We start from the raw sequence: 15,181 nt of genomic DNA, 5'->3' as shown, positions 1-15,181 counted from the left end.
CCAGAGTGCTGGGATCAGAGCCACCGCGCCTGACCTTGCTACACCTCTTCAAACGGAGAGCTGTTTTGAATGAATTCCTGGAAAAAAGAGAGAAATTTGGAAAGACTAAAAGATATATTTTTTAAATTTCCGAGCCAGGCATGGTGGCTCACACCTGTAATCCTAGCACCTTGGAAGGCTGAGATGGGCAGATTGCTTGAATCCAGGAATTCAAGACCAGCCTAGGCAACATGTGGAAACCCCCGTCTCTAAAAAAACACAAAAAGTAGCTGGGCATGGTTGTGTGTGCCTGTGGTACCAGCTACTCGGCACGGGGGGAAGGACTGAGGTGGGACGATCACTTGAGCCCAGGAGGTCAAGGCTGTACTGAGTCAAGATTGTGCTACTGCACTCTAGCCTGGGCGACAGAGTGAGATCCTGTCTTAAAAAAAAAAAATTTCCCCACATATTCATATTACCCCAGGAAAAACAATTCAGGCACCCGAACCTTATTATCCTTTTCATGAGAGTTCACAGCTACGTGAAAATGGTCAAAGTCACTTCAATATCCAGGGACTAGCAATTGTTTAAAGAAATACATTGAAGCATGGAAGGCAGTACGGCCAGGAAAAATCACTATGGGGAAGGATACTTTGCGGCATATTAAAAATAACATACTATATGATTCAATTCAGGAGGAATTGGTTAAAAAATAAATGTGTCCATAATCTGCAACAAGAACCAAATCGCTAACAGAAGTCATCTCTAAATCGTGGAACTGCTATTGGTTTTCCTTTTTTTCCCCAACACCCTTTTTTGTGTGTGCATTTCCCAAGTGTGAATAGCCATGTATTAATCTTTTTTTTTTGAGACAGAGTCTCTTTGTTGCCAGGGCTGGAGTGCAGTGGCACGATCTGGGCTCGCTGCAACCTCTGCCTCCTAGGCTCAAGTGATTCTCTTGCCTCAGCCTCCTGAGTAGCTGGGATTACAGGTATGCGCCACCATGCCCGTCTAATATTTTATATTTTTAGTAGAGATGGGGTTTTGCCATGTTGCCCAGGCTGGTTTCGAACCCCTGAGCTCGGACAGTCCGCCCACCTTGGCCTCCCAAAGTGCTGGGATGACAGGCATGAGCCACTGTACCCGCCGGCTTTCTAATCAGAAAAAAATCAGTATGTTACAAGGATTCAAGTTTAAACACAGTGTGACGCTGTTTTAGACATGGTGGTTTTGAGGAAGTTGGCCAGCAATGCGCCTGTGATTTCGGGCTGTGACAGGAAGATGGCCCTAAAATCTCCCTTTGGGATTTCAAAGAGACACTAACAATGGGATTCCTGAGCATAGTGGTAGGATGGTACTTTTGCCAGCTGTATTCTTCTCTACTCTGGGAAGTTCCATAAACTCTGGGGAAGCCCTGAAGATTCTAGATTCAGGTTCTTCCTTTCAATGGGTACTGAAGGAACCCACAGCCTAATCCCAGGTGAGGTTTTTGGTAGGTCAAAACACTCACTCCCAAAGAAGAGAGAAATGTACTGCCCCAGCAGAAAGAGCCTGGGGTGAAAGCCAGGTCAGAAGATGGTCTTTTTCGTTTTTCTGAGACGGAGTCTTGCTCTGTCATCCAGGCTGGAGTGCAGAGGCACGATCTTGGCTTACTGCAACCTCTGCTTCCTGCGTTCCAGCGATTCTCCTGCCTCAGCATCCTGAGTAGCTGGGACTACAGGCATGTGCCACTGGTTAATATTTTGTATTTTTAGTAGAGTCGGGGTTTCACTGTGTTATCCAGGATACTCTTGCTCTCCTGACCTCATGATCCGCCTGCCTCAGCCTCCCAAAGTGCTGGGATTACAGGCATGAGCTACTGCGCCCAGCCACAAGATGGGTTTTAAGCAATACAATTAAGCAAAATACTTGGCTGAAATTTAGTAAAAGTCAGAATGCCTCAGGAGATAAATATTTTGTGGGGGTAGCCCCTAATTTTAAGGTAGGATATGTGGGTGCATACATATACCACATGTAAATAAGCTTATATACAGTATGCACACATACTTCTGATTGTATTTTCTTTTCTTTTTTTTTTGAGATGGAGTCTCGTTCTGTGGCCCAGGCTGGAGTGCAGTGGTGCAATCTCAGCTCACTGTAACCTCTGCCTCCCGGGTTCAAGCAATTCTCCTGCCTCCCAAGTAACTGGGATTACAGGTGTGCACCAGCACACCCAGCTAATTTTTGTATTTTTAGTCAAGATAAGGTTTCGCCATGTTGACCAGGCTGGTGTTGAACTCCTGACCTCAGGTGATCCACCCACCTCAGCCTCCCAAAGTGCTGGGATTATAGGTGTGGGCCACTGTACCCCGCCTGTATTTTCTTTTCTATTCACATGTACATCTGATTGTATTCCCTTTTCTAAGTAAATATTAATAGGCAGTGAGAAGATGTGCACTTCATCCAATGATCAGAAACCAAATCTTGGAGTTCCAACTGCCCCGTCATCCTCTCCACCTCCAGTGACAATCACCCCAGGTCACAGGCTTCTGCTCAGAGGCCCATGGAAAGCACATAAAAATGAGAAGGATGAAAAGCTAGATGACAGAAGAATTCCAGGGAAAAGTCCCAAGGAAATAACCCTTGGAAGCCAAAGGCCAGAACATCTCTGAGGTCCCGGGCATAGGTCCCACTGCTGGCCCTGGTCACAGAGGGGCGGCGAGGAGTGCTGTGACTTTTAGAGCCCAAGAGGTGAGCACAGCATGGAGGGAGGGGCTACTCACGCTGTCGTTGCTTCCTTTGTTGTCCTCATACTTGGTTTCTATATGAATGGAGAATTTCGGCAGAAAGGAACACTGTGGGAGAACAGCAAACTTTCATTAGCATAACATGTTTTCTCTCTTCCTATTTCAGCAGAGCTTCTGAGTACGTTCCTGGCCATTTGGTTGGAAGCACCAACCCGGAGCAGAAATGTTAAGATACCAAGTCAATATCCAAATTCAGACAAGGTAAGCTGCCTTTAGGACCACGAACACAGTTTAATCCAGACAGTCAGGCCACAGAGAATAACCAACAACAGAAGGCACGTCCCTGAAGAGGACATTTCCAAAAGGAGTATGTTCTGTGACTCCAGGCGTAAGCTTTAGAGAAGCAAACCCCTAAATCAGGCCAGCTCCTGTTCTGGAGAGCTTACCTTTGGGGAGCAGCTGCCATTGCCGGATTTGTGGGCACCCAGCCTTAATCGTTATATAAATACTTATGTAATGTTAGTGAGGGAATATGGAACTTTAAAACTGTAGATTATTGAGGTCAGATAGATCTGGCTTTTATTTTTAATTTTTTAAAAAATAAAAAAATTTGTTTTACGTTTTAAATGTAATTTTTCATGTTTTCATTCTATTATTCTTTATTGTTTTGAGACAGAGTCTTGTTTTGTTGCCCAGGCTGGAGAATGGCATGATCTCGGCTCACTGCAACTTCTGCCTCCTGAGATCAAGCGATTCTCATGCCATAGCCTCCCGAGTAGCCTGGCTAACTTTTGTATTTTTAGTGGAGACAGGGTTTCTCCATGTTGGCCAGGATGGTCTCGAACTCCTGAGCTCAAAAGACCTGCCCATCTCAGCCTCCCATAGTGCTAGGATTATAGGTGTGAGCTACTGCACCAGGCCTTCTTTTTATTTTTATTTTTGAGACAAGGTCTTGCTTTTCACCCAGGCTGGAGTGCAGTGGTGCAATCACAGCTCACTGTAACCTTGACCTATGGGCTCAAGCGATCCTCCCGCCTCAGCCTCCGGGTAGCTGGGACTGCAGGTGTGTACCACCATGTCTGGCTAATTAAAAAACTTTTTTTTAGAGGCAGGGGTCTATCTGTGTTGCTCAGGCTGGTCTCGAATTGCTAAGCATTAGCAATTCTCCTGCCTCGGCCTCCCAAAGTGCCGGGATTACAAGCATAAGCCACTGCATCCGGCTGAGAGCCTGGCTTTTAATATACAACTTCAGATAAGTCACTTAAATTCTCTGAACCCCAACAGGGTTAACACAGAAATAAGAATGATTACCTAAGAGTGACACTGTGAAGGTTAAATATTAATAAAATGGGGTTTTAAAAACATATAGTGCTGGGCAGTGAGAATGCATTCAGCAGACAGCATCCATGCGTAGAAACGGAACCATAAGCGGCAGCCCCTCTCTTTGCCCACAAGAGGAGAGAAACCCCAAATGCAATCCAGCCCTACAGCCCCAGTCTCCCTGAGTCAAGCTGTATGCATTCAGTAGATGTGAAGGGTTAAGGTGGCTTGAGAAGAGGATTTTGATGGATGTTGGCATAACCACGCTCTGGCTGGCACTGAGCTGGGCATGAACTTTCTTGGCCACCAGAAATGGGATTGAAGGCTAATGGGCAAAATGACCCAGCAACTTCATGGCGATCTGCTGGTCCTGGGGAAACCAGACTTGGCCTGATCGCATCAGAGTCCCAACAGGCTGGGTCCTTTATACATGTTTCCAGCACTCGTATACTGTCTACACCAGACACCGCTACAAATGCTCTGATGTTCTCACTCATTCATTCCTGGCAACAACCCCATGAAGGAGGTACCACTGCTTTAAAGGTGAGGAGATGGAGGTGCAGAGAGGGTAAGTAAATGGCCTACGGTCACACAGCCCGGTGGCCTGGTCCCGGTGTCCATGCTCCTCACCATACTGAGTGATTCTCAAAGAGGAGTTTCTGGACCAGCTGGAGCAGCCCAGAATTGTTAGAAATGCAAATACTTGGGGCTGGGCATAGTGGCTCACGCCTGTAATTCCAGCACTGTGGGAGGCTGAGATGGGCAGATCACCTGAGATCAGGAATTCAAGACCAGCCTGACCAACACGGAGAAACCCCGTCTCTACTAAAAATACAAAATTAGCCAGGCGTGGTGGCTCATGCCTGTAATCTCAGCTACTCGGGAGCTGAGGCAGGAGAATCGCTTGAACCTGGGAGGCAGAGGTTGCAGTGAGCCGAGATTGCGCCACTGCACTCCAGCCTGGGCAACAGGAGTGAGACTCCATCTCAAAAAAAAAAAAAAAGAAAAAAAAAAAACAGAAATGCAAATACTTGGCCAGGTGCGGTGGCTCACGCCTGTAATCCCAGCACTCGAGAGACCAAGGCGGGCATATCACCTGAGGTCAGGGGTTCGAGACCAGCCTGGCCAACATGGTGAAACTCTGTCTATACTAAAAATACAAGAATTAACCGGGTGGGGTAGTGCAACCCTGCAATTCCAGTTACTCGGGAGGCTGAGGCATGAGAATCGCTTTAATCCGTGAGGTAGAGGTTGCAGTGAGCTGAGATCGCGCCATTGCACTCTAGCCTAAGCAACAGAGTGAGACTCCATCTCAAAAAGAAAAAAAAAAGGAAATGCAAATTCTTCAGCAGACCAGCTAAATCAGAAACTCTGGAGGTGGGCTTCAGCAATCTGTTTACGAAGCCCTCTAGGGTATGCTGAGACATGCTCAAGCTGGAAAACCACCTGGCTATAGCATACACGTGCTTCAGCCGCACAATGACCATGCTCCCCTTTCAGACCCTTGGTGGCACCTGCACGAGAAGGCAGAGGTCTGGGATGTGCCACTGATAATTCTCCTGGCATCCCATGCCAGGGCACATTCAGCATGCATCTGTCTTAATCTAAGTGAAACAAGCGATCTGAACCGTGACTAAGGAAACACGGAAACAATCAATCCCAGTAATTGCCTTTACGGAGAATGAGGCCCCGCGATTATTCATTAACACCTTCTCTGCTGTCTCCTCTCAAACCTCTCACTCCATAACCACTGCCCTCACACCCGGGTCCAAGTGGCACCAAGGAGCAGCTGCTCATCTCAAATGAAGACACTGGAGGACTCGGACCCCATAGCAGACACGGGAACATGGGGGGAACGCCCTAGCCGAGAGACCCTCTTAGACATGACAAGTCTTTAGGTAAATCGAGTTCGTATTTTTTATCCCATCATTCACATGAGAGTCAATCCAAGGAGTGGGGAGAGAACAGGGTTGTGCAGGCTGGGCGTGGGTCTCGGTGCACCGGAGTGGAACACCATGAGGAGTTTTTCCCCGCCGCACCTCTAAACCACCTAGCTAGCCTAACACATGAATTTTAGCATTTGCGTATTAAACCCAAATATGAAATGCAAAACTCCCATGCAAATTAGCAGATGTTGTTATTTTTGAGTGAGGACTTTGAATATTTTCATATCAGAATGGCAACCTTGCCACGAGGCTGAAGTGCACCTGGCTTCAGGGGGGTGGCCAGAGAACAGCTCCTGCTAACTCTGAGCTGGTCAGCACTTTCTTCTGTGGCAGGCGGTTGGGGCTGATAATCCCTGGGGATGTCTGATGACTTGTTCTCAGAGTCCTGGGGTGTGTGGGTGTCTCGAGTTAAAATCAGCATTATCTGTGGCTCCGAGCTCCTTTGGTGCTGTCACTGAAATCTCTCTGGGGAGATGTCCATGTTAAGACAACCTTCTGCCTCCCCCATGTAGGTTGGTTTCTCTAAAAATCCAGCCCACTAATCCTAGCGGAAGCTTAGCTTTAAAGCAAGGTCTTTTACTTCTTTCTGATTGGCTCCCTGTAGTATCTCACCCACTGATCTATCCTAAATCCCTTCCCCTCTCACGGTCCCCTGCCTGGCTTCACCCTTTCTCCCCTCTCCCTCGCAGCTGATCGCTTTGAGTCACATTCTAATGAGGACACTGACCACATGATAGGAACACCTACCACGTCCCTTTCCTCCATTACAAATCTGCTTATTTCTTTACGTTTCTTATTCTTTGTGAATCAGAGAAAGATACATCCTCCTCTTTTCCAGCAGAGAAATAATATGATGAAAAGCTCTGAGACACTGGAGTCAGCTGACTTGGGCTCAAATCCGAGATATGGTAACCTGGGCAAGTTATTTTACTATTCTCAACCTCAGTTGCCCCAAGTAGAGAATGGGGACAATCCTTCTCCCCTCTGTAGCAGTGTTCAGAAGATCAATGAGATCACATAGCTAAACCCCAGCACAGTGACTGGTACATAGTAGGTGCACAGTAAAAATTATTTGTAAGCTCTTCTCTGGAACCTTGTTTCATTGATTATTTGTATCTTCTCCCTGCTTCCTTCCCACAGCCTAAAAACTTAATGAAAAGCGTCACATTCTTAAAAAATAAATAAGCACAAAGTTCCCTTGATTTTACTTCTTCCCCATCTATAATCAATCCTGTATCTCTCTGTCTTCATAACAAAACTTATTAAAAGAGTAGTCAGTGGCCAGGCTTGGTGGCTCATGTCTGTAGTCCCAGTATTTTGGGAGGCTGAGGTGGGTGGATCACCTGAGGCCAGGAGTTCAAGACCAGCCTGGCCAACATGTGAAGCCCCATCTTCACAAAAATACAAAACTAGCTGGGCATCATGGCAGGTGCCTATAATCCCAGCTAGTTGAGAGGCTGAGACAGGAGAATCACTTGAACCTGGGAGGCGGAGCCTGTAGTGAGCTGAGATTGTGCCACTGCACTCCAGCCTGGGTGACAGAGCAAGACTCCATCTCAAAAAAAAAAAAAAAAAAAAAGAGGAGTCAGTGCTTACTGTCTCTACTTTTTTCCACCTCCCACCTGATCATTAAAGAATCTCCCAAGCACCATCACTTCCATTTGCACCCTGGAGACCTCTCTACATGGCAACATGACTGAGCAACTCTTCTGTTCTGAGCAGCGGTTCAGCCTCCTCTTCCCGCCTCCACTCCTTCCCTGCAGGAGATCCCTCAGGTCCTACCCTACCTACAGCCTCTTTTCTTGATCCAAACCTTCTCCCCTGGTGATCTCAACTGCTTCTGACTTTTTAGGACCTTTTTTTTTTTTTCAGATGCCTCCCAAGTCAACATCTCAAATTCCAGCGCCTCTACTTCCAGCTGCCCACCGGTCATCCCCAGCAAAGGCCCTACAGGTTCATCAAACTCGAAAGGTCCGGACTGAACGCGAATGGACTGGTACCCTAGGTTACTGTAGCCAATTCCACAAACTGGGTGGCTTGAAACAGCTGCAGTTTATTCTCACGGTCTGGAGGCCAGAAGCCTGAAACCGAGGTGATGGCTGAGCCACCGTCCCTCTGAAGCCTCTGGGAGAGACTCTGTCCTTGTCTCTTCCAGCTGTTGGTGGCCCCAGGAGTGGCCGTATCACTCCAGTCTCTGCCTCCGTCTCCACATCCCCTTCTTCTCTCTGGGTCTCCGTCCTCTCTTCTCTTCTTACAAGGACACACTCATTGGCTTTAGCTCCACCCTAAAGCTAGGTCCACTCTGCCTTCCCTGGAACACCTCCTGCTGCCAGGACTTTTTTTTTTTTTTTGCTCATGGTTCTGTCAGTCCAAAATTTCTTTCCCAAATCTTAATCAAAGACCATCTCAAGTACCACTTCAGAATGATTATCCCATGCCTGCTGGCAGTATTCCGTTTGTCCCTTTATCACAGCACGTATCTCCTTTGTCACCATGACCATTTGCTGTCTGTGTGCCAAGCTCAGCAACCAGGTGGTAAGCTCTCACTCCAACAGGAGGGTCCCCCCAGCTCCAGTACCGCTGGAATGGTGGTTGTCAAAGTCAACCCCCTTCTTCTTCACGCTCCCTCTTTACTCAGCTTCTTCAGGTGTCAAAGGACGCCCTTTAGTTTAGGTTTGCTCAAATAATGCTTTCTGTGACTAAGGCCTTTGTTTGCACTAGGAATATACCATCTAACCTAGCCATTCTCAAACGTCAACGGGAAAAAGGCAACCCCACCTTCCAACCCTGGACTTTTTCTCAAAATATGCACTGTTCCCTAAAGATTCTGATATATGTCTTTGGATGGAGAGATGCTGTATTACAAGGGATCTGCCAGGAATGTGGGAGTAGAAAAACAGTTGGGAAAGTGATGTAACCACACCTGAACTTGCTCCGAGAAGAGAGACACGAGGTTGTAGCCACTGGCTAAAACAGGAAGATGTCTAAGGGCTTCTGAAGCTTCCAGCACCCTCTAAGGGACAGTCTTTTGGAAATGCTGAATGTTTAAAGTACCATTTGGCCCACAATACATGAAGGAAAGACTGAAAACCCCACTGCAGACAGAATTCTGAGATGGCCTCCAGAGTCCTGGCCACTGGTGCACACATCCTGTGTAATCCTTCCCCTCGGGTATGAGCAGGGCCTGAAGATATGATGGGTTGTCACTCCCCTGGCTGCCCCCTTGAACCTTGAGAGGGGGCACAGCCTTTGATTGATACCAAAAAGACCAGACAGTCACTCACTCCTGAGATTCAGTCTCGGTATACAAGACTTCACTTCAGAAAAAGCAGCGATTCTTTTGCTGGCTTTGAAGTTGTGAGATAGCCACGTGGATAGGACCCAAGAGATACTGACTGGAAACTGAAAGATATTGACTGACACCCGCAGGAGAGCCAGGAGAAAACTCGACCTCCATCCTATAACCACAAGCAATGAATCCTGCCAACCACCAGTGAGTGTGGAAGAGGACCCTGCATCTCCGGTGAAACTGAAACCTTGGTTGATGCCTTGATTTCCACCTGATGAGTCCCTGAGCCAAGGACCCAGCTAGCCTGGGTTCCAACTCCTGACCCATGGAAACTGCAAGATAACAAACCTGCGTTACTTTTTTCTTTTGAGACGGTCTCATTCTGTTGCCCAGGCTGGAATGCAGTGGTGTGACCATAGCTAGCTTGGCTTGCTGCAGCCTCAACCTCCTGTGCTCAAGGAATCCTCCCGCCTCAGCCTCCTGAACAACTGAGACTACAGGCGTGCATCACTACACCCAGCTAATTTTTTTATTTTCAGTGGAGACGAGCTCTCACTGTTGCCCAGGCTGGTCTCAAACTGCTGAGCTGAAGTGATCCTCCAACCTCGGCCCCCTAAAGTGCTGGTATTATAGGCGTGAGCCATTGCACCCAGCCACTTGTGTTGTTTTCAGTTGCTAAATTTGTGGGGGATTTGTTACACAGCAAGAGAAAATCAACACAACACCCAGCCTGCTGGCTGTCTCCTTCCAAAGCACCCATCTGGCTTTCATCTGAATAAAGCGTCACTGACTTTGAGGTTCAAGCATATGCAAGGGAAGGGAGAATTGGTGCTTTTTCTGACTTGGTAGTTCTACCTATGACACCACCTGCTTTGTCAATCAATGGCCACTGTTTATTGCCCAGGGTGATATTTACTAGTAACTGATATCAGCAAGCTTGTCATTATCTGGTGTCCAGAGGCAGCAGCAGACACCTAGCTCACAGAGAGGGGGCATGGCAATTTAGAAGGAAAAAAAAAATACCAGTTTTGGGAGCAAAACAGACTTCAGTTCAAACCCCAGCTTCTTTTCCAACAAACTATGTGACTTGAGGCAAATTCCCGAATCCCTCTGAGTTTCAGTTTCCTCATCTATCAAATGGAGACAATCGCAACCTCAAAGCTGTGGAGTGAGGATGGAAAGAGATAACGAATGCCCAGGGCCAGGCAGCGTCTGGCAGGTGCTGGAGAGACGTTGGTCCACTCCACTGCACCCTCCTAGGCAATGTGGATGAGAAAGCTGAGCTGGGGTCAAAGGCAGATCCTCCACTATGAAGATGCAAGGATGCAGAGGCTTCTGGAAAGGCGGCCATAGGACACCTAATGGCTCCTTCCCATGGCAAGGAAGGCGGCCAAGACACAGAGCAGATTTGGGCTCTTCCAGACTCACTGACCCGCTCTGCTGCTGAGGAAATGTCACCACATGTCCCAGGCTCCATTCTTGGCACTGCCTTCTTCTGAGCAGGTGCCCCTTCTGCTGGCCTCTTCTCTGAGCTTTCCCTTGACCCTCTGCTGACTTCATGCAGGGAACAAAAACTCTACCAGGATCTCGGTGAACTCTTTTCTTTCCTAGATCTAAAGGCTGCATGTCCACTGGTTCACTTGGCCCAATTGTCAAAACCAAGAAGTTAGGAAACAGAAGCATAAAACAGAAGTTGGGAACACTTGAGGCCACAGAGATGACTCTGCTTACAGGCAGAGTGGGAGGCAAAAAAGCACTCCTGTCCCTGGAGCCTTGGGGACATCAGTGAGTCATTTCTGCCCCTCTCTACCTCTCCTTCCTCCTCTGGGCTCACTCCAGGTCTGGAATCCTCTTTCTCATAAAAAATCTTTTATTTTTTATCCTTCTCTCCTTCTTCTCGACTAGAGGCACAGCTTGGCAGGGAGAATGAAGTAGAGAAATAATCATAAAAAATATTCACTTAATGACATTCAGTGTTTATTTTGCCCCAACCCCCTAAAAACAGTAGCAGTGTTAGGAAGAAGCCGGAGAATCAAGGCAGAAGCTCTTCTATCATCTCATCTTTGATTTTCTAGCTTAGATTCACCTAAGCCAGAGGAATCTCACAGGTGTTGCTGCCACCTGCTCCCTGCCATGCCCCTCTTCTTTTTATCGGGTGTCTAAGCATCTAGAATTGGCCTTCCAAACCCAATGGAATCCACCAGGATGAACCTCTTATTGAAAAGTGATATTCTGGTACCTGTAAAACCTCCAGCACCTAAAACTCAATGTGCAGAAAAGTGATGGTTGAGCATTTAAAGGCATCTACGTGTAGCTTTTGGAAGGGATGGTGGGGAGCTGCAGTGGGGAAGAAGAACGCCAGGAAAGACAAGTGAGGCATCTGGACCTCTGCAAGAATAATTTCCAGACACAAGCCCTCCCAGGTTCAGTGTCGGGAAATGAAAGCAGCGTATGTAAAATGCATGGCAGAGCTGAATTTCCAATTCACTACAGACATGCTTTGGAAAACATGAAAGAGCTATTTTTGGTCCAGTGATTGATTAGGGTTGCCATGGCAATAAGAAACACAAGAACAAAATGAAATGTAAGCAAAGCGAAGTGTTAAAGAGAAAGGGTCAGACACACTGGGGATTTCATAGTCAGTTTCTGGGTGGTGCCGGAAGCCCTTACTGCTGTCTCTGTACCTGCACAGGGAGAGAGACGCTGGTGGCTGCAGAGAATGGGGGCCCTGGGGGATGAGTCTGAGGCTCTCTAGGGCACTGCACTTCAGGAGCAGGGAGTGGAAAACTTCTGGAAGAATATGCACCGCTCACTTTGAAGACTGTCATTATTGTCATCAAAAGATCCTATATTTCCACAGCACCTAGCCTGTGGAAATATAGCAAAAACATAAGCTAAAAGGTATGAATCCTATCCCATCCCACTTTACGATGTAAAATAAAAATAATAGTCTCTATGGCAGTGTATTTCTGAGACCTACTTAATGATGCCTTATTTGCTGGGCTTGTTAAAAACAGAATACAGGCCTCTCTCCAGATGGCTTGCTTTCAGTAAGTTGGTAGATACTGGGTGTCCACCCCCAAACTCAGGAGCTGTTTCCTCCTTCTTCCCCCTAAATGTGGCTTTTGCTACTCAGGAGGCAGAGGCAGGAGGGTCACTTGAGCCCAAGAATATGAGGCTGCAGTGAGCTATGATCACATGACTGCATTCCAGCCTGGGTGACAGGGCAAGATGCCAGCTCTAAAAAAATAAAATAAAATAAATAAAAAATAGCTTTATTCACATACCATATAATTCACTGCTTTCAAGTATACAAGTTAATGGTTTTTAGTATATTCAGAGTTATACAACCATTATGACAATCTAATTTTAGAACATTCCCATTACCCCCCAAAGAAACCCTGTATCCATCAGCAGTCATTTCCCCACTCCTGCCTACCTGAAACACCACATTGTACACAACCCCTAATAATTGTATCATATGTGGTCTTTTATTCCTGGCTTCTTTCCCTTAGCAGTTTTCAAGGCTCATCTATGTTACATATATAGCATGTATGGCTATTCCATTCCTTTTTTTCTGGCAGCATAGGAGTCCATTGTATGGACATACCACATTTGATTTCTCCATTTATCAGTTGATGAACATTTGTTTCTATTTTTTGGCTACCATCACAGGTATTCTTGTGTAAGTTTTTGTGTGGATAATATGTTTTCATTTTTATTGAGTGTATACCTGTAGTGGAATTGCTGATCATACTATATCTCTATGTTTAACCTTCTGAGGACCTTCCAGATGGCTGCCCCATTCCAAAGTGGCTGCACTCTTGTACATTCCCACGAGCAGTGTAGGAAGGTTCCAATTTCTCCACCTCCTTGACAGCACGTCTTGTTGCCCAGGTATTTCTTAACCCTGGGAGGTTCTGGGATACCTTTGGGTCAAAATGACAATCCAAAGGAGACGTGGCCAACATTCCACATGTCCAGCCAGGGACAGACACAACACAATATTGAGGTAATAATGACAATAGTGTTATACCATCCTTCCTGTCAACAGGCACTGGTCCAAGTGCCTGTTCATCTATTAGTTCATCTACTAACTCCATCTACTAACTCATTAACCCTCATACATCCCCATTTTACAGATGAAGAAACAAAGGCATAGACAGGTCCAACAGTGTGCTTCAAGTCACACAACAAACGCATAGGGGAGATGATCACTCAAGCCAGGCTGTCTGGCTCTGAAGTTCATGCTTGTGATCTCATGCTGACTCTTGAGTATCAGGAAATTATACAAAGGCTTCCAGGGAGCAGAGGTTGTAAGCACAGGCTTTGCTCGTCAGTATGTGCTGTGGCCACTAACAGCAGAGAAAATATGTGTGTGTGCATCTGTCATGTGATAGACATGCCTTGCTTCAAACAATCCCAAATCAGGAAAACCAGGAGTTACTCAAAAGACAGACTTAGGAAATAATTATTCATTTCAGAAATTCAGTGGTATTCCTTTAGATGCCAAAAATATCCTAGTACCTTGAAGACACAATAGTTTTCAAAAATTTAATTTAAATATAATAGCTTAGGTGAATTCTTACTGTGCAAGTGGTTTTAAAAATGGGTCCAGGCCCTGCACGGTGGCTCACACCTATAATCCCAGCACTTTGGGAGGCCGAGGTGGGTGGATCCCTTGAGGCCAGGAGTTCATGACCAGCCTGGCCAACATGATGAAACCCCATCTCTACTAAAATTACAAAAATTAGCTAGGTGTGGTGGTGCACACTGTTAATCCCAGCTACTAGGGAGGCTGAGGCAGAAGAATCACTTGAACCTGGGAGACAGAGGTTGCAGTGAGCTGAGATTGTGCCACTGTACTTCAGCCTGGGTGACACAGCAACCCCCTGTATCAAAAATCAACAAACAGCCGGGCGCGGTGGCTCAAGCCTGTAATCCCAGCACTTTGGGAGGCCGAGGCGGGTGGATCACGAGGTCAAGAGATTGAGACCATCCTGGTCAACATGGTGAAACCCCGTCTCTACCAAAAATACAAAAAATTAGCTGGGCATGGTGGTGTGTGCCTGTAATCCCAGCTACTCAGGAGGCTGAGGCAGGAGAATTGCCTGAACCCAGGAGGCGGAGGTTGCGGTGAGCCGAGATCGCGCCATTGCACTCCAGCCTGGGTAACATGAGTGAAACTCCGTCTCAAAAAAATAAAAAAAAAAAAAAAAAAAAAAATCAACAAACAAACAAACAAACAAAAACCCAGCCCAGAACTCCAGCGTGAATTCTCAGGTGTGAAAAAATATTACAAATGAACACATGTTGATTAACCGTATTGTTGGTCTTATAAAAAACTTGGAAACAAGTCACAGTTCACCAGGAGAAGGCTGGATAAGTACACTGTGATCAACTCTAAAACCATTAAAAAAGCAAGGTGTAAAGCAGGATGGCCCCATTTGTGTAAAAAGAAAAAGAAAGACTAGCAGACAAACTGAAAAACATGGAAAACTAGTATACACACCAAAAAAAAAAACCATGCAAAAGTAGTATATACGCTGAAAAACATGGAAAATTAGTATACACACTGAAAAACATGGAAAACAAGTATGCACACCAAAAAAATGGGAAAACTAGTACATACACCGAAAAACATGGAAAACTATTATACACACTGAAAACATGGAAAAACTAGTATATTCATGATATACACTGAAAAACGTGGAAAAAGTAGTATACATGCCAAAAAACAGAGAAAACTAGTATACACACTGAAAAACATGGAAAACTAATAAAACTAATACACACACCAAAAAACATGGAAGAACTTGTATACGCACCAGAAAACATGGAAAACTAGTATACACACTAAAAAACATGCAAAACTAGTATACACACCAAAAAACATAGAAGAAGTAGTATACACACCAAAA

At 46.1% G+C, this 15,181-nt stretch overlaps 1 protein-coding gene across 3 annotated transcripts in view; it reads right to left on the bottom strand.

Annotated features, from left to right (window-relative positions):
- The window catches only part of PITPNC1 (phosphatidylinositol transfer protein cytoplasmic 1), a 322,862-nt gene that overhangs the window by 111,074 nt on the left and 196,607 nt on the right, over positions 1-15,181 (bottom strand). For all 3 annotated transcript variants that reach the window (XM_032241953.1, XM_032241951.1, XM_032241952.1), the window contains exon 5: positions 2,742-2,813. In XM_032241953.1, the coding sequence (XP_032097844.1) occupies positions 2,742-2,813 (72 nt within the window). The remainder of the gene's footprint in view (positions 1-2,741; positions 2,814-15,181) is intronic.

Source organism: Sapajus apella, unplaced genomic scaffold (assembly GCF_009761245.1).
Source record: "Sapajus apella isolate SASKATOON/1434 unplaced genomic scaffold, GSC_monkey_1.0 scaffold48, whole genome shotgun sequence".
In the NCBI taxonomy this organism is placed as follows: domain Eukaryota; kingdom Metazoa; phylum Chordata; class Mammalia; order Primates; family Cebidae; genus Sapajus; species Sapajus apella.
Note: the sequence above shows the minus strand (reverse complement) of the source record. Positions and strands in the feature narration are given on the sequence as shown.